This window comes from Megalops cyprinoides, chromosome 18 (genome assembly GCF_013368585.1).
Source record: "Megalops cyprinoides isolate fMegCyp1 chromosome 18, fMegCyp1.pri, whole genome shotgun sequence".
NCBI classification, from domain to species: Eukaryota; Metazoa; Chordata; class Actinopteri; order Elopiformes; family Megalopidae; genus Megalops; species Megalops cyprinoides.
Window position 1 is genome coordinate 10,443,267 of NC_050600.1, and position 22,885 is coordinate 10,466,151.

At 39.1% G+C, this 22,885-nt stretch overlaps 1 protein-coding gene across 2 annotated transcripts in view; it reads left to right on the forward strand.

Moving 5' to 3' along the window:
- The window catches only part of kcnip4 (Kv channel interacting protein 4), a 116,066-nt gene that overhangs the window by 47,094 nt on the left and 46,087 nt on the right, over nucleotides 1-22,885 (forward strand). The window contains exon 1 of one of the 2 annotated variants that reach the window (XM_036551283.1): nucleotides 11,871-11,970. The exons of the other annotated variant lie outside the window; for it this stretch is intronic. Coding sequence (XP_036407176.1) covers nucleotides 11,871-11,970 — 100 coding nt within the window. Of the gene's footprint in view, nucleotides 1-11,870; nucleotides 11,971-22,885 lie in introns of those variants that run through there. 2 annotated transcript variants of the gene reach the window in all.

The window sequence follows — 22,885 nt, forward strand, 5'->3', positions numbered from 1 at the left end:
TTAACTGACATTTATATAGTGGTATTCTGTCACTTTTCCCATAATTGATGAATCAGTAGGTGATCTGTTATCATTCTGCTGTATAACATAGCAATATTGCCCATGTTTTTAAGAATGATCTGTTATCATTGTTTGACGCTATGAAGTGGATATTGACATCTACTAGTTTAAGCTATAACACCACAAGCAAGCGACATTAAGAAAAAATTGCACGCACTAAAGTGAATTATTGTGCTGATGTGATAAGAGGCTTAAGCGTTGCATTTTTGAAAGAAGCTCTTATATGACTGTAAAACAGTAAACACCAGTAAACACCTAATGTATTACTACAAATAACTGGTTTCAGTAAGTTGCTTTTTGGCTAATGTTGCAAGACAAGGGGTTACAAGAGGTTCTTCCAAATAATTAAAAAGTACATTTTAGCTTTTTATTCTCAACAATACTCAACATGGTACTTCAACAATGCATTAGTGTGATGTCATTCAATCTGGCTGTGAAAAACAACAGAAGCAAAAACAAGCTATGCTTAAGCTATTCACATCACTCAGTTCTGTCTTCTCTGTGAATACTGCAGAGTGGGAAAATTCTTCACTCTACAACAAAATACATGGCTTTTTCACTCCATAAGCTTCTTGTCTGTGTTTTTGGATATTGATCCCCCATATGCACCCAATTTCTTATTTTGTTTCTTATAAGCAGAGAAAACATCAGTTTTAGCATACATTTATGTTATGTGTTTATTGATTTCATTTGGCTTATTCATAAAAGTCACATCTGAAGCATTTTACAAATCATAATCCAATACTTTTAATAAAATGAACAAAGACAATAACTGTCGTCCCTGTGAATAATGTGGTACTCTATATCTGCAAGGACTTGTGCAATGGAACCATGTGCAACTCCGCGAGTATCTTAAGATTGAACATTGATCAGTAATGTTGTGCCATAGTGACCCTTGCAGTTCAGATTTTCTAATTTCACAGACCAGCGCGCTTACAGAGTTGGCCTTTCTCAGCAACAACTTTGGAGGAAGAGCAGATGGTGGATAATGGCAGGAACACTGCTTGTTGTTTCTCACTTAATGGCCAGACTCATGCCGCTTCCATTTCAGAGCTAAATGCTGGCCATGTTCCCTTCCTCAAACCATCTGGCTCGAGAAATGAGAGCGCAGCTTCCATTGTCTGGAGGAATCTTTGCCTCAATGAAGTTATTGACGGTTTCTCCAGGAACGAATAACAGTCCACCATGCAGTATGTTTCAAAGCTGTTGACTCATTTTTCTCCTCACGCACAGTTGGCTCTATCATTAGAAACAAGCCAAGATGGACAACTGGGAATTGGCAGTTTCCTTCAACTGTCAAAATTTATTTATTAAATTCATCCTTGAATTACCAAAATCAGTATATAGTGTAACTTCTGTACATCATTATGAATGCAGTTTGCATACTAAAGGTGATTGCTTGCTTAAGGGCATTTGTCTTTAAAATCAATGTTTATAAAAACTTTATATCCCATTTTGTTTAGCAGTGGAAATTAGCAGTTATTTGTTGTCCAGTGTTAGAGGCGGATTACCTATGGCCAGTTTGATTAACAGTTAAGTAACCCAAAGGATGTAACCTGTGTGTAAAGGTAAGTGTGAGAAATTGAAGGACTTTGGGGGAAAACACTAATTCTACAATCTATTTGCATTACCTGTCAATTAACATGTATTTGGCTTGGAGTTGTTCCATTTGCCATGTAGAAAGTCCAGGCAGGATGGATTTTCTTGCCAGAAAAAGTCCCCTCCTCCATTTGCTAAACTTACAGACAACAAAATCTAATCTGTATGCATGTAATTATATTGTTTTAAAGGCCACAAGCCTATAGTGTGCACAACTCTCACCTGGTGAATGGGAGACATATATTTGTTTTAAGGGCTAGTATCATTGTTTTTCTCCAAAGGAACATTTATCAAGTGTTAATTTTACATTCAATTTGAAACAGACAGGCTGCAGTTCACTTGGAAGTTTTTCCTTTCGTTTATCATTGCAAAGGAAAGCACACATTTACAGACAGGAATGAAAGAAAGACTTGGATTTCATCATGATTCTGAGAGAATTTCATTAAAAGATTATTCAAAGTAGAAGTATTATTGTCACCTTTTGTACTTTGAATAACAGCTGCTCATAGTGCTTTACTTCTTCAAGCCAGCAGATTGGGTTACACTTTACATTGATTTATATTACACCAGTGTAGTTACATTGTAACCAACAATCATGAGTTACTGTGTAATGGCATGTAGTTACACTGTAATTACATAATTAACTTTTAGAACTCCATGCATAGCAATTACAGTGTAATTAATGTTTACTGGCAGACAGTTACAGTCTTGTTACCAAATTAGCAAAGATCTAGCAGTGTGTCATAATGTGTTGAACATAATGAAAAGTGGTAACATTCAGCATTATACTGGCATTTTACCTAATGAAATAACCTAATTAAAGGGCCTTCTGTAATTAGGCCAGTTTGTTCCTCTGCTGTGTGCTTGTAGGCATCATGACATGGCTGGGCTCGAACCCGTGCTGTAGGACTCAACATTTGCTTGGAAAGAGGGCCATAATTTATGCCGTTAAAGAGCCAAGACCCTGTCTGTGATTGCAGACTACTCCTTATAGCTGAGAATGCACCAGCTCACGTTTGGCCAATTCTGAGCAGTAATTTATAGCTGTGGGACATAGTCAGTTTCTGCCTGAGGGAGTAGAGTGGGTTTTAAACAAAATACAATCCAGACAATTGCACATTGAGAAAATTGTTGCTATAATTTCAAAAATATGAAAAATGAGTATAAATGCACAAATTTAGGCATTTGCTCTGTTTAATTTTAGAGAACAAATCGATCATTTATCAAGTTAAAAAATTAAAAAATGTACCAGTGTTAATTTCTCTTTAGTCCTGAGAATAATTTATGAGTCACATTATGTCAAATGTCAAGTTTTCTTCTTGTGCAGTGTTCCTTACTATTCAATTATTGCATTAGCATTTCTACTCTATTTCTTTGTATCTGATGCCCATTATAAAAAGCACCCCCACACTCACTCATTCTTCCTTTGTCTGCCTCTTCTTTTTCCCCACATGGATAGCACCCAATACTTGGTATATTTAATCACTTTAGAGACATTTCCATTGTTTTAAATGCGATTGGAAGTTTTAAGAGTGCAGTTATTTTCACATTACAATATGCATACACCAAATGTTCAGTCTCTCTATTTTGGCTGTCTTAAGTCACACAGCAGAATTCGCATTAAACAGTTTCAAATCACTCATATTGTTTGTGTGACTGCCTTATTTAGTTGCTTCTCATGATGCCTCTTTTTGGTGATATTCCCTCTTTAGCGTCAAGATGATGCTGTTTACAGTGTTTATATAACCTTGCAAAATGGAATTGGGTGCATGTGCCTCCATCCTGGTATATTTGAAGTCTTTCTGTCCACCCTGTTCTTTCCTTCCGCATTACTGACTCATAAAGGGTCTGCCATCAGAGCAGCTGTGTCAGGTGACATGTGACATGTCCAAAGGTCACCACATGTGGTTTTTGTAATTACAGCAGCATAGGGGAAAGGTTGTTTTATGCCCTTGAAAAAGTGTCTGGGTTGAAGGAGACAGCACTCTTTGAAATGGTGGTGCACAGATGCACAGCTTTTGTACAATAGTGGTAGCTGCAAACAAATGAGAAAATGTCAATTTGCAAAATTAGTGCTTTTTAGTAAAAGGTTTGCCAATATTTACACACCTTTTCTCTCTCTAATATATATATTAAAATATATATATATATTAAAAAATAAATAAATAAATAATATATATATATATATATATATATGATGTAAATATTAGTTATTAATATGGAGTTGGTCCTCCTTTTGCAGCTGTAACAGCTTCCACTCTTCTTGGAAGGCTTTCCACAAGATTTTGGAGTGTTCCTGTTGGAATTTGTGCCCATTCATTCTGTGGAGCATTTATGAGGTCAGGCACTGATGTTGGGCGAGAAGGCCTGGCTCGCAATCTCCGTTCCAGTTCATCCCAAAGGTGCTCGATGGGGTTGAGGTCAGGGCTTTGTGCGGGCCAGTCAAGTTCTTCGACACTGAACTTTATAGTCCTTGCTTTGTGCACTAGGGCACAGTCATGTTGGAATAGAAAAGGGCCTTCCCCAAACTGTTGCCACAAAGTTGGAAGCATAGCATTGTCCAAAATGTCTTGGTATGCTGAAGCATTAAGATTGCCCTTCACTGGAGATAAGGGGCCTAGCCCAAACCCTGAAAAACAGGTGTGGTCAAATACTTTTGTCCATATAGTGTATATGAGAAAAATATATAGAAAAATTAACAGCTCCATCTGCCCTCCAGCTGATAACAATGAACATCTGCAATATTTTTGCCAGGACGATGTGACAATGTGATTTTTCGGACATTGCCAACCTGAACCCTAGTGACCCGACTGCTAGCAGACAGATGTGCCCTGTTCAGTGCGGGAGGTGTCAGCACCTCTGTGCGACAGTTCTCACAGCCGCAAGCCACAATACCCTCATCCAGGTGCCCTTTACCTGTCAACAAGCTTCATAGTGCAGATGGTAAAGCGTCACAGGTTCTTCGCTTGTCTCTTACTTCCTGCTTCAGACATTTTAATTAGGCCCTGAAAGACAGACAAACACCAGTCTTGCCGTAGTCTTTCTATTCTGTCGGAAACATTGAAATGAACAGACTGTATTATTATGCAAAAAACAATGGTGCCTTCATAGAAATAATGTGCTGTAATGCCCCTACTAGCATGAGAGGGCATGTCTGTTAGATGAATTTTTCATTGTGCAATCTCCAGGCACACTAACATCCAATTTAGTATTGACTAGAATTTCTAATTTTGGACGAGCTAATTATAAAAGGGGATTGTTGTCTGCACTGTAAGTTGATTGATTTCCCACCCACACAGTTGATAGAGCTCAGCTATGTACTTCTTGCTTTTCATCATCAGAGTTTTGGGCTTAACAGGTCTTGATGTGATGAGAATACCCCTGAGAGTCTCTGTTGTACTCCACCGTTAATATTGCTTACTTCAGGGTTTGGTGTAACAAAACCAAGGTTGAACACCGAAGGTTGACAACTGAAGCTAGTTATTAAAAGTATAGTCAGTACGGTTTTAATGAGATAACATTTGGGATTGATTTAAAACAAAATAAAATAAAAAATTTAAATCGGGGTGGAAGTATTTTAATTATGTATTTATTCTGTGTGTTGGGAGGCATGGGGGTGTTCAGCAGAATGGAAACAATGTTCAGTAAATGAATATTTCACATTTTAGTAGTTAATTACATGCGTGTGTGTATATACATGCACATTCCCATATTCAGGTAGAAATGTGCGCTGGATTGTGTGTGTTTGTGATTCCTCTTTAGCAGCTTTGATCTTAGCTGCTAATTAACACACTCAGAGCAATATTAGCCACACATCAGTGGTAATTGCCTTCGTCGTCACTCACAGGCTGTTGGAAGTGACAGACGGGGCACTGAAATAAAGGAGACGAGGCCTTGATTGTCGTTCACCGCCATCAAAATTCCTCCGTGGCTCCAGTCGTCGCTTTGTTTTGCAAAGAATGAATGCTGAGTGCACGTTGTCACAGATGAAATTTGCTTCCATGTTCCTGGAGGCTGTGTTTCCTCACGCCTCTCTGACAGTAGCTTTCAGTGGTTAGGCCTAATTGTTTTCTTTTTGCACCCACGTCATCAAAAAGTGATGTGCAGTCTTTTGTGGAGGTACAAAACAAGAAATGAATACCTGCCAAGTTTATTTAGACATGTTTGTGTCTCACGAGTCTGTCACTCTGTTTAATGACAGTCACATTCAGTGGTCTTTTGATCAATACATTTACACTAATGTACAGGTTTATATTTAAGCAATCGGACATATCATTAGTTAATTATATTCATCCACCTTGTCAACAATTCTGTTGAGAAATTGTCTGAGGCTGTCCAAGGTGTTACTTACTGCCTCTGTAAGCATCCAGCTGTTTAAATGAATGGCATTGAATGAAATTGTATGCTATGTACAGTATATTGCAGTGCAAAGTATTGAAAGTACAACATACACAATGCAAGCAAGGAGAATACACGTTGCAATGGCCAGTGTCTTTGTTTGCACAGTCTCTCACTGTTTCTTGCAGGAAGTAGCTGCTGGAATCTTGTTTTCAAATGATCATTGTCCTCATTTTTTTGATAGTCGTTCTTGTCAGCTTAGCTTTATTTTTTTATCACAATACACAATATATTTATGTATGTAAATTTTTGATTGTTTCATTCCTCTGTAGTATAAGTGTATTCTTCAATTTGATACCATAATCATGAATGTGGTCATAATAACTGTCTAATACTTGAAAAATAGATTGGAGTTAGCTGTAATAATTTAACAGAAAAAAATCATAGTTTGTCTTGCTTAAGCAAATAACATATTTCTGTTGTCCTTTGCTTGTTCCTTGTGTGCTTCTCCACATGGCACTAAGAGTGCTGTGTTTTATATACAGTTAGAAAAAGCTGAAATGACATGGATTTTGATCTATTTACAGTATGCTTCCTTTTGCTATCCTTTGTTTTATCATTTTCTGCAAAATATAGCTGTGTGTGATATATGTTTACTCTTTTGAAGCTTCGGGCTAGGTCTCCAAGTCTCGGAGCAAGTTGATTCGGAGATGTCTCAAGAAATCCTCAACTTGTCAGTGAGGCCAAGCTTCTGTGTTGCTCCCAGCTTCTCAGTTCAGCTCTGCATTCCGGTCAAGTCCTACAAATATGAAACAAGGCCTGCTGGCCAGGAAATACAAGAGGGTTTTCACCTACTATATATATATATATATATATATATATATATATGTCAGTCACCTGTCATTCCATGTAGAGACAGTCACTGGATTTGACAGATTGACATGGGATGTAAGGATGGTAGATATATTGTTTACGTACTGGCTTGCGGCTCTTCATGGGTGCAGGAAGAACACAACAGCGTGGTGGAACAGTGTACTTGCTATGTGATCACAGCACTGCCTGAGGGGAGTACAAGGCCTTCATCCAGGAGGATGGTTTGGCCCCACCCCTCCCGTTCATTCTTGCATCCCCAAATAGCAAACACTTGGGCAGCAATCTCGCACACAGCAGGGTGGGACTCTGGAGACGTAAGTGTGTGTTATTGCCTTGCTTTCTCTTTCGGCTCCCCCCACTTGTATCTGTCACGCTTACGCACTCTCTCACAAATGGTCATTTGTGGTTGCCCAGCCTGGTAATTGTGAATGTGCTGAATTTTTTTTCCATTAGAGACTGCTCTTGGTCCAGGAGCATAACAAATAATACTGATGTTAGTCAGAAATTCAATAGTAAGCAATTCTGTTATACACACCTGAATGGGGGACGGTCTCCTTACCTTGAGGAGTGGTCTTTTCTCTCCTTGAGAAAGACATCGATTTGGTTTTCATGGTGTCAGGTTTCTTGATAATCTCTTCCAACTGCATTCTGAACTTGACACATTTAATGCCATTCATGTACACCTTCCTAAAATAAAATAGCACTAAGTCGGAGGTGTATTTAATGGGATGTACCCTATCCAAACAGCAAAGCAGCTGCAAATATACAATTTTCTCTGGATCTCTTGTTGAAGTTCTGTGTTAAAAAAATTCACAGCACCAAAGAATTACATAGCAGAGCTAAGTCAGAGGTTTAGGTGCAGGTCCTTCATTGAGAAATCATGCAAAAATGTATAAAAGCAGCATCAAAAAAGAGCTTCAGCAATCATGTAAACATCCATCTCACTTTGTATTATATTGCATATACATATTTACCTATTATACCTTATATACTCCATGTGCTGGCATTATAGTACAGGTTGTGTCCTTAATTGAAAACAAAAACTACATAAAAGCAGATTTTATTTTTTATTAATTAAGTTATGCAATAACATAAAAAGGAACATTCCTAAAATTAAGTATTACTTAAATTGGGAAAAACTGCTTTAAAAGCAGAAAGTAGTTTTAAGATTAAAACAATACACAGTTTATCAAGTGGTTTAGTTGACACGTTAAAAAGATGCACTAAAATGCTTTTATTTGAATCTCTGTCTGGTGTTGTCCCACAGGCAGGTAGGGTTTTATGCTTGAGACAAACACATATTCATAGTGTACTGATTCTTAATTTGCACCACACCGGGTGAGGGGGAAGGGTCTTCCACTTGCTCCTGCAACCTGTTCTGTCACGTCAAGATCATGCCAGCAAGCCACACAAATTGCCCATCAGGACTGGGAGCTATATTTAGAATGTGCTCAGCTGCAGCAAATAAAATGGTAACTGATAGTGCTCTAATAGAGATGGGCGAAAGCATACCCATCCCAGAGGTCGTTGCCATGGCAAACCTCAATCTTTGCCGCTCTTCCGAACCTTTTTGGGGGAAAAGAGGGAGAAAGGAGAAATGGAATAATAACAAAAGTCAATCCATTTTAAAATCATAGCGTTTATTAACCACTTCCTTGCCAAAACTAGTTGTGTGTGCTTCATTTGTGACTGTATTTAATTAATTTGGAAAATGACTATAGGACAAGGACCTGTTTTTCATTGTTGACAGGTTACCTCTGTAACTACTTATTTTCTGAGGAGGATTGGGCTCTTGCTAAGATGTATGAAAATAAGTCACTTAGAAGCATTGGTATCTACCTTCAAGCCACTCTTGTTTTAAAACTTGAAATGAATAAGCTTTCGATTCATGGGAATGCAGGTAGCGGCCATGATTTAGACTTGTGCCCTGTTCTCCATGTTTAAGTCCCTGATGGATAAATGGGTAAAGTGACTGCACCAATACAGGTAATCAATACAAATAGCTACTTTTATACTGTACAAATATTGCTACATTCTGTTGTTTTCTACACTATGCATTTTTCCAATGCAGAATAGTAACCAAAGAAATTTACAGTCTCACAACTATGCAGTATTTAATCTATAGATTAAGATAAACTAACAGGGATTCCTCTATGAAATGTTCTGCGGCTGTTTGATTGCTTTAGTGGTCTCTTATTATTTGGTGTACAGATCAAAAAGATCCGTGGACAGTGACAAACCTGCTCTGTTCAGTGGAAGATTAAGTGTGAACTAGTGAGTTGTGTTTGGGTTCAGCACACACACACACACACACACACACACACTTACTTCCTGTTCCACAGTGGTCACATGAGCACCCTGTGTTATTTTACCTGGGGTAGTGAAGATTTTAACACGCTTTTTGCTAACCTTCCTGATGTCATTCCTCATAAACATTTTAGCAGCCTAAACCACAGAAAGCTACCTTTCCGGATTTTAAAATACACTGCCCCGTGTCCCTGAAGGATACATAGTTAAGACTTGAGGCCACACCGCCACAGTCTTGCTTAAAAGCATTAGGGTCAGTTGTTCTGCGCCTGTGACAGAAGATATAGTCACATGACATCTGTGAAGTGCTACTGGTGCTTCCTAAAGATTGACATTGGCCACTTGCGTGCATGAGTATATATAAATTTCTCAGGTTTGCAAGAGAATTACTTCAGGATGCATGATCACAAGGTCAGCAACTTTGCTACACATTATTCTGAGTGGGAACATGCATGTCTCTGGTTTAGGATAGCGGTTCAGTTAGGCTGATGATTTTATCTGTAACATGTGGAAAACTGCTGTTGTATTCAGGACTGCTTTTGTATTGTAACACACATGCAGGCCACTGCATTTGTCCAATTCTTTGCTTGATGGCTTTGGATCAGACCTCTCTGGATCTTTGTCCTTGCCATTAAGAAAGTATCGTCTTTATTTAATTTATCACGTGTATTTTTTAAATTATATATATCATAAACTGGTTACTCAAGGACACTTACTGCTCAGATTGAATGCCCTTATTCTTTTCTTCTGTGATTACTATTTTTACTTGATGCTGGACTGGGTCTGTAGCCACATCAGTGGTGGTATTGATGTAAGACATTAAACCCTCTAATTAAATCTGCACAATATGTCCCTGTGAGTGGGTAATTCCAGTGGCTTTTCATCTTAATCAAACTGAATGCGTGCGTGATTATTGCAGTGCTAAAGGAGGGGAAAAGTGCGTCATTTGAGTTTCTGCTCAGCCTTCACTGACACAGCAAGAGGCAAAAAAATAAGCACGGTTACACGTGCTATGTCACCATGGAAATACAAACCCCCAGTCATTTGCTGATGTACTTGATATAGAATTTAATAAAACGGTAGATACTTAATCCCTTTAAGGGCTAGATGACTTTTCTCCCTCATAAAAGGAGTGATGTGTTGTTTACTTAAACAAAGAAAACAGTACGCCATTCAGCCACAGTGATTTGCATTCAAAGTGCCACTCTATTTTAGTTATTGCATGCTACTAGCCATGTATTTGCCCTCAGGTATAAATGCTTTAGTGTAGAAATGATGAATATATTTTAGACCGGGGCAATGGACTATGCTGTATACGATTTATGAAAAAGCATTTGATGTAGACATTCTACTAGCATGTTTTTTTATTGTCCATCACTATATTATGCTGTAGAACTAGCCTTTCTTTTTTATGTTTGAAGTCATGTTCTTTGAAAGCAACTGTATATGATGGCATATTCATATCACATTTATCTTGGAGTGGAAAGATATAGTTTAACAGTACAAGAATGCTTTCCCGTTCTGAATCAATGTCTGAAATAACTCTTCAGGGTTGTCATAATTTTGTATTATTACTCTGCAATCTCAAACATCACTTTTATTAAACTTCACAGTTATTTGTGCTGAAATGTATTATTTAGGTAAGTACGGTTGTATCGGATTAAAGGCATCTAGTTTAATTTAAGTGTTCCACTAACGCTGAATATCGACTGTTTTTTCTTGGATAGAATAGAGAGCTCTCCTAGAGGATCTCCTGTCAATGATGGAAGAGCAATACACAGAATTTGCTGCATCTGAGTCCTCTCATTTGATTATGTTTATAACCAATTACATTTCATTAAATGAATCCTATTCATTTTACGCCTGTCAGATTCAAAGCAAGAAATCATTCTAAATCATTGTAAGCGTGGTTAATTCCATAATCAGATGCAATGATGAAGATGGCATCCTCACACCGACTGCGGTAGACTGTGGCAAGAAAAGCAGCTCTTCTCTATGAAGATTATTTTGTATATTTTGAAATAGTCACACGTATTGAGAAAAAAATGAGCCGTTTTGCGTGTAGCTCAAAAGGACGAGTGTTCCCTCTCCTCCTGTAGTGTTTCTCCTTGCTCTTCCCTCTCCCAGATCTCAACTCACACACATCCAATGTGGGTCCACACATTTGTTTAAGATCCAGTTGCCCAGGCAACAGATTATCCACAACAATGCTGCATGGGTAGAGATTTGGAAGGGGGGGTGTGTGTGCCTGTTCCCACATGCCTATTGCTCCCTGACGCTTTGCCTTTGCCACAGGATGCAGGGGTGCTGGGGTGACCTTCCAGCGCTCTGGGTGAATTGTGTCTTCCTTAACACACGCTTGTCTTTCTGTGGGGGAAAGATAACGAGCCTGTGGATTATCCTCACCCCCCGTGTTCATGTGCCTGCCCTGCCACCTCTGGGCTGTTCTGGTAAAGACAGACTCCCCTCCCTCTTTCTCTTCCTCTGTCCCTCCCTCCCTCTCCCCTCTCTGTGCCTCTCCCCCTCCCTCTCTCCCTCTTGCTCTCTCTCTCTCCCCCTCTCCCTCTCTCTCACTCTCTGTGTCTCGGGCTGAGATGTTCCCTTTCTTAATGTAGTTAAATGGCTTCTGCAGGACTGACAGTCCTAGAAGCCTGTCTCTATACGGCCTCGCTGAGACCATGACCTGACTCATCATGAACTTGGAGGGACTTGAGATGATTGCGGTGCTGGTGGTGGTTGTACTTTTCGTAAAGGTTCTGGAACAGTTTGGGCTGCTGGAAGCGAGCTATGATGGTAAGAAAAACAGACCTTTGACTTCTGATGTTTTGCAGCTCAGTATAATGTTTAGCGTAGCTCCATGAATGGCCAGTAAACTTTTAGATATTTACATTTAAATTTATTTAATGTAACTGTATTTTCATTAAAGCAATGTTTATTCAAATATTGCCAATCCCATAACAAAGTTTACACCATGTTGAAAATTGTTAAAATGAATGATTATTGTACATCAAAAACAAAACAGATGCTGGCTTTTTGTGTTCACATTACCTTCAGCAAATCTCAAGTAATTCCATTTAGATAGACAAGATTTATTTGGCTATAATTACTGTTCAAAAACTAACAGAAAAAAAACATTTGATTTTCCTTTTGCTTAGAAAATCAAAACCAGCTCTGTATCGACTTTCATCAATGTACGCAGTACTACTTTAATAGCATAAAATGTCTTAAAAACACATTTATGTATCATACTTTTTTCAAATATGTGAACAGTAATTTTATTTGCCTGCAAATCTATGATGAAACATTAATTTAATACTGTGATACATTGGCAAGCATATTAAATCAACAGGTTATCTGTCCAGGCAGTGCACTGTAGCTACAGTGGTCTTGTACAGAAAATGGAATTTTAATTCTTAATTTCTCCTTTTTGCATTAAAACAGAAAAGTAACATAGCTGCGTATGAAGAAACCTAATTTGTCTGTGTGTAGTTTTCAATTGGGTCTTTGTGTTTTTTCTTCTGAAGCTCAACAGTAGTACATTGTCAGAGGATGAGGGGGGATGTCATCAGATATGGTCTACCTGCACCTGAAATGGAGGGCGAGAGTTTGACTTTGCTTGTTTAGTCATGACCTTTAGAGGATGGCACTTATCTTGTTGTGCGTCTTAGGAGACACGCTCTTGTGCTTAATAGAAGGGGTGGGGGGGGGGGGGGGGGGGGGTGTATGTGGAAGAAGAGGTGGTGGACAGACCCCTAGAAGCAGGGCCTTTAATGAGTTCTGTACCTGCCTGTCTGGAACCTGTTGTGTTCCTGTCTTCTAGTGTATGGTTCAGAGCTGGTCTGCTTAATGTTTCATGTTGTTATTTTAGGGTGTGGAATACATTGCACCTCATTTCTGAGGACTCACTGAGCATCTTTCCTACAGAGCAAAAACTTGCATGTCAAGTCTTTCACTCAGCTTCTCATGGCTGAAGTGTTTTGTTTTTTATCATTTTGTCAGTCTGTAATGGCACCATTAGTGTTGGACTTGATGTTAGTAATGCAAATTAACTTATATAATCAGGGCTGCCTGTGAAGTGAATAATGATAATTTCTTATATTTACAATGACCTATTGTAAAACAGAATCCAAAAATGTTCTGTACCAAACAGCTATGGATTGCTTCTAAAGTTTTTTTTTTCAGATTTGCGTTTAAAATTCATCACAGCGACAAATGTATTTTTTCAGATTGAAGTAAAAACTGCTTTCACTTTGTCATGACGGTTTCCTCCTCAGACAGAATAATAGAGGTTTATCACAGGCGACACCTTCGCGGGAGAAAGAGTGTGGATTTAAGTGGTGCTATTTCAGTGGATAGCACTGCTGGAAAAGCCCACTTGGGTGATTGATTGAGTTTGAATTGAATTTGATTGAATGTGAAAAGTGTCATCTTTCCGTGGGCTGGATAACCTGGTTATCCAAATGAAGACTGGGTGAGCCAGGAATAATCTGATTGGACCAAAGGATAAAGTTTTCATGTGAGCAGAGAATGGACTTACAGCCTGACCGCTTTCATGCAAGTACAAATAATGACATACTGTGCTTGAGTCCCGTGTTCTCACAGCCAGGGCTCTCAGGATTTCAGCCCTTTTAAGAGTCAAATGAATGCCTGCCACTTCAAGCCAATAGCAGCCTCCAGACTGTGACCTACGGTTGTCAGTTATTCATTGCAATCTCCTCTTACAGCAGTATACATGTGATGACATGACCGGTTGCACTCAGATAACACAGTCCAGAAGACTCCACTGTAAAGGAAAATGTGTGAGGTGTTAAATGCTCTGTGTAAATATGACACTAATGGTGGGGGATAGATAGAGGAAAGGGCACTGGCAACTAAGCCCCAATGTGTGAGCCTGCTGTGGCTTTACTGGGGTGAACCAGCCTCTGTAACATCTCATAATAGCAGCCAATTAAGGTCTTATCAGTACCAGCGTTTATTCAGGAAATGCAGCAGTTTAACTTGGCTGAAAGAGTATTCCAGCGAGAACCATATGAGAATTACTCTAGAATTCCACAAGGGTTACAAATAACACGATCCTTAATTGGACCTGTTACCCTCACAATCAGAGGGCAAAAAGTGAAACCTCCTGCAATTAATAACTTGCCAAATCTGATATTACACTTTCAGCTTATTATGTTTCGTCCTCATTCTGCAGTCTTGCTGAATAGATCAAAGATTTAACTTTCTCTAAAGCCCTCAAATTGAAGTTTCATTTCAGTTTATGAAGATATGGTCTGTTGAACATTGCACTCAACATGTCAAAAAAAACCTTAGCTATTGTTGTTATATCTGTGTGAATACACACACGGGAAATTGCTGTGAGAGTTTAGGATGTGCCGCAGGCCATGACAAATGCATTGTAACATGTCTGCTCAGACACACATGTGACCACTCATACATAATGCCTGATATCTATAAGACAGAGACATTCAGATTCTTCCCCTAAACAAGACGAAACAAGCTGCTTTTAGGAGAACAGCAAACGGAGTGAAGCTTGTGTGAGATCTCTGCTTCAACGTGTTTGTTTGTTCTGTTGCATATTTTTAATGTGTGAACATAACATTCAGCACTGAATGCCAACCAGAACCAAGGCCACCTGTTATATGAATGTTCTGACAAGCTGTGCAAATAATAGAGCAGTTTAGACAGGCCCCAGAAACAAGAACGCGCTCTCTCCAGGTCAATCTGAAGTCGTTCCCCGTGTCACAGAGCAAACTAAGGATTTGGAACAACACGGACTGTGATGCTTTCTTGAATAGTGGCTTCGTGTATCATACTAGGCTTCTTCACACCAGGTTCCTCTTTAGATAGATACATAGCTCACGTGGTTATCTCTCTAAGATGTGGTTTCATTGATGCATTGACACACAGTGAAAAGAACCTTTTGTCTGTACAATGGTTTAGTAAGCATTCTTGCATCAATGAGTACAGGTATTCTGTCATGACACATTGGCTAATTTGTTGTTTGGTGCAAGGAATGTAGTTAATTACTGTCCTTCTCTTTGCTCTAAATAGGACAAGATCAAATTTTTTGTGAATAAATTTAAATTACTGACTTATCTGCTGTGAACTTGTAGAAAGAAAATTAGGACATATTTTTCAGTAACAGACTAGCAACAGGTGTCTTCTTTCTCCAGTAGTTTTCCCCAGTTGCTGCAATGTAATATAATGAACATCAGAACTGGGAATCCTCAGTCGTCTTTTCAAAGGGATTTAATAAGAGTCCTCTAATGTGTAATTACATGACAGAACACAGATGTAGCCTATACTCATACAACTCAATACTATACTATACTCACCTATTTCCCTAATTTATAGGTTTTTTTTAGTAGATATCTGTAATAAGATGTAAAATTATACAGTTTAGATTGTCATGCATTTGGTGAATTAAAAAAATGCTTTAGCGTGCACAGTTGTGCTGTTTTGAACCCAGGGTGGTGAGGGAAACTGTTGATTAGAATGTGTGCCTGAAAACCAAATGCTGATTATCAAATTGCCTCAAAGCCATTAGCTTTGTAGGGAATCTGTCTTATTTAACATGCAGCATGTAAGACATAATGTCAAGTCTCAGACACACCTCTCATCTTCACAACATCTACTCCTCTTTATTGATGAATGATTTTCTAAACAATTAAACATTACACTGATTCATTTCATCATTAAAAATCATAAATGCCCTATCCAGGGGTTCATTAATTTTTTTTTTAAACTGGTGTCATGTCTTAATATTAATATAGTTCAAAAGTGTGAAAAGCTAATTGTACTATAATATACAAATATTGGTTCAAAGAAGCATAACTGGAAGTCTTCAAGTAAAAGGTTTGGTTGGATGTTTTCTAGAGGTTTTCTCTTAATTTCATAAGAGCAAAGGTTTGAAATTGCTTATAGATAATTCACTGTTGGTTTATTCACGTGCTTTCATGTGCAGGTTATGGAATATTGCTTTCCTGTGATATGAACTTTGTGAAGCTTTTTTATTTTGTTTCCAAACCCCTGCCCCAACACTCAGGCTCCTCATGATATATAGTCATATGGTCAAATAGGTAAGTATCTGGGCTGTGTCCACACATCATTCCAGCACTCTTGCAAGTAATCATTTAAAAAGTCTTGTTTAATGCAAATTGTAACATCATTTCAAAAGATATCATACAGGTCTTGATTTTTAAGTTCATAATCATAATACATTTCACATCATAATACATTTATACACTGTTAATTTTTTTCAGTGAGGTATTTCTATAGCAGGCTGTGCTGTTGTGATCAAATTCATGAATTTAAATAGATGTCATGTAGACCCCACTACACTGAAGCTTCCCTACAGTTCAAACACAAACTCCACAGCTGTAGCAAGGTGAAAACTTTATAGTTGGTGTAATCTCATCATTCGATTTCAGTTGTTGGAAACTAAATGTATCAGGCTTTAGAGAGCTGGTGCTCCATCTCTGTCCCTGTTGTAACTGAAACTCAGATCGGCAAAGCATATACTTTCTAGACCCTCCAAATGATGGTGTACTTATGAAGAATCATTAGATTCTGCCATTTCATTCTTAAAAGATGAAATTCCAGCTTTTAAAGATCACATGTTTACCTGCACACTTTTTGACACAGCTGCAATGAACACACCTGTTGTTTCAGAAGGATAAAGATAGATTGGGAAAGCTTGGACAATGTGACGCAATTAACAGGATTAATTCTTCTTCTCTCTAAGGTCTGAGCTTTAATTTTTTTATTAACTTTTCACACAATTTGTCATGCTGGACATGTTGTTTTCCTCCAGCACATAGACCTCAGCGATTTCCCCTGCTGTATCTGCGGCCAAGCACTGCTTGTGTAGCTGGCTGGATTAAATAGATGTTCAGCTGAATTCTGCACTCCCTTTTTTGATTTAGTGATTTATTCGTGGTACATGTGAGTGGCAGATTCTACAATAATGACTCGACTGGAGTTCTGAATTTCAAGCATTGCCCCAGTGGTGGTGCACTGCAAAAGTTGTGCATCACCTCTAATTGTCAGCATGCTGAGCTTTGTTAGGGTGCTCAGTGTGTCTGAAGACAGCACACAGCCCAGTGCCCAGTGCTGCAGCCAGACAAAGAGCAGGCTCCTTGGCGAGCAGTGTGATGTTGACCTGCCATTCGGCATCAACACATACAGCACCGATGCAGGTAATTGAGTCAATGCTGCAGCGTGTTGACCGGGGAACATGTGCAATGGTCTGAGAGTTACCTTGAGGAAGAATTGTTTACTTTACAAAGTTGGGTTGTGGAGCGACATCAGGTATTCGGGGAATCGAATAGAATTTTAGGATGGAAAGAGAGGATGCAAAGAGATCCAGATGCATGTCGACAACTAGATGGTCAAATGGGATATAAACAAAGGTTATGAAAAAGATTGTCCATTACATCAAATGCAGAAGTGCTGTACCTCTGTTGTGGGTACTAGACTGCTGTCTAGTATACAGCTATAACATCCTCCTCGTACATGTAGGAGCCAAAAAAGCCCTAAAAATGCATTAAGCTCTGTAGAGTACAGAACAGAATAGAGTGTCAGAAAAAAAGCATGTGGCTTTTCCTTAATAATCAAATGCATTACCAAGATAATTCACAGGCATGTAATAACAAACAAGAAAAGAAGGAAATGAGACTGCACAGAACATCTTTGGAATCAGCCCTGGTCCAAAAAGATTTGGTAGTAAAACTCAATATGTCATTTTCCAAAGTACACTCTCTGATAGTTATCCATATACTTACCATGCTATTCAATGACATCTTTGGCAGGCTGAGTAAGAGCGTCTACAGCTGTTAATTCTGCACTGGAAAGAAAATCTGGTTTCTGGTGCATTCATTCTGAGAGACACTGTTAGCCAGTTTTAGCTAAATGAATTAAAGAGCCGCTTAACCGAAATGAAAATGAAATTGGAGTGTTGTTTCTCCCGTGGCGGGACTCTCCGTCTTACAGCTGGGATGTATTAATAGACTCCTGACACAGTTGGACAGAAATGGCTTCCCATGCCCCATGTACCTCTTCTTCTGAAGAGTGACAGTGAGTGACACAGCGCTGCCACGGAAACACGAGGATGTGACAGCCGATAACAGAGGCTGGAGATGGCCGTTTGGATGTATCCCACACGGACAGTGTGGGCAGTTATGATTGTGACAAAACTGCTGGGTATTTTAAAAAAGGTGATGTTATCTCCTATGGTTGCAGGGGGTTTGAAGAAAATTGACACCTACAGAATGAGCGATTTAAAAATGAAATTTCTGTCAGTTTGATTTCACTAAAATTGTTTTTCTAACTCTTTACATGTAGTATGTTTTATTGAAATGAAAACCACTCTTTGAATATAGTGCTCCTGCTAGACAGCAGGTACAGTATGGTACTTGTTGCCAGGCACTAGCCTCATTGGGGAAGTAAAATGACTCTCGTAGCTGCACAGGGAGACTTAAAAAAACACTTTAATTGCATTCCTCCTCTAATTACTAAATGTTCTCCTCCCTGAATCTGAGTGGAAACATAACAAGTAGGTAATAGCTACTTTTTGAGCACATAAACAAAAATCGCTGTGTTTATTACAGCTACTGTCTCAAAATTCAGGAATGCCCTTTTTTCTACCCCATGAGCTAAGACGTACTGTCCCAGGAATGAACGTGAACATCTTTCTCCCGCTCTTGCTGTCCTCAGGCATACTAGGGCTTAATTGAATAAGGTGTGAGACTTAAAACACGGTGACTTTCAGCAAAGCTGCCTGCACTGGGAGCATGGGAGCAATTGATTTATGTGTGCTAATAAGGGCCTCTGAACATTCCCATGAGTTCAGGCTAAGGCTAATGCCCTGGACGGCTTGTTTGCATGTTGTTTTTTTTTTATTGGAGGGTATACTCATACTCATCCCTTCTGTGGACAGAGACGCTGTTTGGCTTGTTTTTGTCTGCCTTTGTGTTTTAATGAGGTTCTGACTCCTGTCAAAGTGAGAGCTGTCAGTATCGACGATGTCACCAACTTGAACTTTTGCTGAAGGAGTCTTCACAATGTGATGCTCACGTTCCTGTGAACTGCCCCTTCCAGCCACATTTACCTTCAATGAGTACAGTTTAGCTGAAAATCCATCCCTTCAGCATTGTGATTGCATAATTAATAAAACAGGTTGTGAAGCCGATATTATAAAAGATGAGAAGTTTGTTTTTTCTGTTAAGCAGAAAAAAATTAATCTTCACAAAACATCAGTTACTTACAGTAGCTTGGAGTATACTAACCATTTATGTAGCTGGATATGAACTGCAGCAATCTGGGGAAAAAGTTTTGCTCAACCTAAGGTCTGAAACTGCAACCATCTGCCTAGTTCCATAGTCAGTAAACTACACTGTTGCCCTACCCACTGGTTAGCCAGGTGTAACGAACCACTTGAGAGCTGACTTGCAGATTACAATCAGTTTAAGCTGGCTGGGCCGGTAGTTGAGATTTACTAATAGTGTGAGGTAAACTATATTTACAGTGAGCAGATAGACATCAGGCTTGTCAGTAGACTTGGGAAGTATCCATAAACCACTGATATTGTCTGATGCCAGAGAGCTTTTGTCCCTGTCCATCTGAGGGCTGTGGAGATGCTGACGTGATACCCACTCCGGGGCCAGTACTGACGAAGCAGAGGAGGTGTGACTGCCTGTGTGAGACAGTGTAAAACAGACTGGACCACTGCAGGCAGCAATCTGTCACCTGTCAGGACACAGACCTCCGCATGTCTGCCCATCTGTCTCTGCTATCAGACAGAGATGGAGTGCAAGGACACCCCTCTCTGAAATTACTGTAGCAAGAATGTTGTGGTTTTTGTTGTGATAGTTACAGTGGCTTTTATCTTTGTAATACAATGATCCTTCACTGTGTTGGACGGTTCTCCTCCCAGGGTAAAAGTGGAAAATTCCCTCACCTCTGCAGCTGAATTTATGCATTTCTTGTCAGGAGGTGGCTCTGATGGCCTATGCATCACCACTTGCCGGACTGCAAATAAAAAAATAATACAGTTAACCCCACACAGGGTAATATTTTTATTTTATATTGTTATTAATAATTAAAATGAATGAAAGGGCCATAGGCAATACACTTTTTGATAAACTGTAGTATGTATCAGTCTCATTTTAAAAGAATGCCATTTCCAAAATAATGATCTATTATTAGTACCATTCCATTTTAGTTTTAGGTTCCATATGAAGACTTCCATGCTTTTTAAACTGTGCTTCTATGATTTTTTTTCATACTGCTTCCTAGTTTTCAGAAAAAACAGATAAATTAACCGGGCCCCTCAGAAGCACTTACATTACTGCACCATGGGTATAACAGTGAGCAGCTGGGGACTTGGTGCTAAATCATTTGTTTCCTCTGTTATATGATTTTTCTCCTCTTTCTTTCAAAAAAAGAAGTGAAGCAATGTTCGCCACATTCCTTTCACTCTTGTCCATATGTGCTGAGTTGTGGCAACTGTTAGCTGCATCTAAGTCATTGGGATTTGAACGGATTTATCAGGTAGTCATGCTACATTAAGATGATGTTTTTCATAAAGGGCAAGCACCACCATTAAGCAACTCTGTGTACCTTATTTTTATATCAACCTGAAAATATGGAACACTTAAACGGCTGACGTGCTTTTGTAGTTCTCTGCATGCTCTTAAATGAGCAGGGTGATTTCAATACGATATTTCCATTTAACCACTAGATGGAGTCAAAATATCTAATTGAGAAAACAATGCAACACCATGAATATTGCTGGACAAGAGTCTAAAATCGAGTGTCGACTGAAAAGCTATCATCTGATTTCTGCTACTGGCAAAGTTTAATGACATGCAGTGCTTTGTGGCAGTGCTTTGTTGACATGTCAGGACTGGGGTTACAGTATCTGTGTTCATGCTTAATCAATCATTTCACCTTTACCGTTCATACATATGAGATAGTCCAAAGCCTGCATCTAGTTAGTCTCTGTGCAGGCATGAGCATTTATCATCCCAAATGATCTTGAATAACACAAATGTGCTGAGTTAATTGGATTTGCCAGCGCCCCTCCACCTCCACCCCGACTCCCAGTTAAACTGAACACAGTGACTTTCTAAAGCATTTTTTTTCTTCAGTTTTTTTTTTTCATTTACTCCTCCAGCCTTCACCACCACCCCCACAGATCAGACAGTGCTTTTTTCACACTTCATATTCCCGTGTGATTGACAGTTGATAGGTAAGTGATGACAGAGATCTGCAGTCAGGTGTGGGCCTCATTGAGAGAGCTGGGCACTGGCTGTGGGAGAGGCCCCTGATTAGCTCCGCACAGCTGGGAGTCTCCGGATAGCCTTAGCTGAGATGTTGCAAACAAAGACAGCATGGAGCAGTCCCAATCTGTCAGACTGGAGCGAGGTAAAGAGGCCATAGGTGGTGAGCCCTCTCTGCTGTCATTGTGATCAGAGATTGAGATGCTGAGAAAAGCTCAACAGCTCAGCAGACCTGCCTAATGGACTTTTCAGTGAATTGTGGCCCTGTACAGGCATAGGGATTAGGCACGACTTGTAAATGCCTGACTCGCCAAGGGTGGTTGGCGTTTCTAGAACATGTTTTTAAATGGAACATTTTTGCTTAAAAATAAAATGATATAAAAAAAAACTAAAAGTGTCCCATTAGTGTAGTGAAAACTGTCTATATGTAAAACATTTAATTTTTATTATTAAAATGTTGATCTGATATTTCAGCCATTTTTGCTGTTTTACTGTTATTCAAGCGGTTGATAGATTCAGCTCATTTCCCACCTGCTACCAAATGTTGAAACAACTGAAAGGATGCAGGCTTGCACAAAAACACAAACAATGGATTAATGGATTTACTGAAAGAACCCGTGACCTCAGGTGAAGAAGATTCTCAATTCTATTGATGAAGATGACAGGGAAGAAGGCAGAAAAGAGAAACTCTTTCTTAAGTGTACTATTTGAGTCCTATCATATATATCAAAAACTGCAGAAAGAATTTCAAGGCCACAATTTCATGTATGTGTTATCCTTCAAGTTTTGTCTTTTATTTGTCATTCAAGAACCTTTCAGACATTGTTTTGTGTGTGGCATCTTCAGATGTCCAGCTTGTACTTTAATAAATATAGAGTGTTATACAGTGTCTTTCTAACTCTACTCCTCCCTTATATATCAACTAAATTACTGACCTGAGCAAACTGCTCTAGGAAAGGGGCCTCTCCATCCCTTTTTGTTAGTGACATAAACATTTGGACAGACTATATTGAGCTGTTTGTGTAAATGTCTGAGCTTTGTAAATGCTGTGCTAAATAAAGTTTGGTGAGTTTGTGAATCATTCATGAATACATGCAAATATTCATCTTAAAGTCTTGTGTTACATTCTATTCTACATACCAATCAAAACACTAAATGAAGCTATAGGCTACAACATGTAATCTACAGCATGTATGTGCAATTGTTAGTGCTTTGCAATAGACCCACTGTGACAAAGGTCCCTATAGCTGCCAGTGATGGGAGACTAAGGCTTAATGGGCCACAAAATGGGTAGAGCTAGCAATCGTATGTTACCAGTAATTTACTGCTCTGAACCCATAATAGCATTTTAATGTGGAAAGTATTTTGATAGGTTCAGACTAGTCTGATTGACAGCTTGTTGAAGCTCCGGCCATTATAAGGTT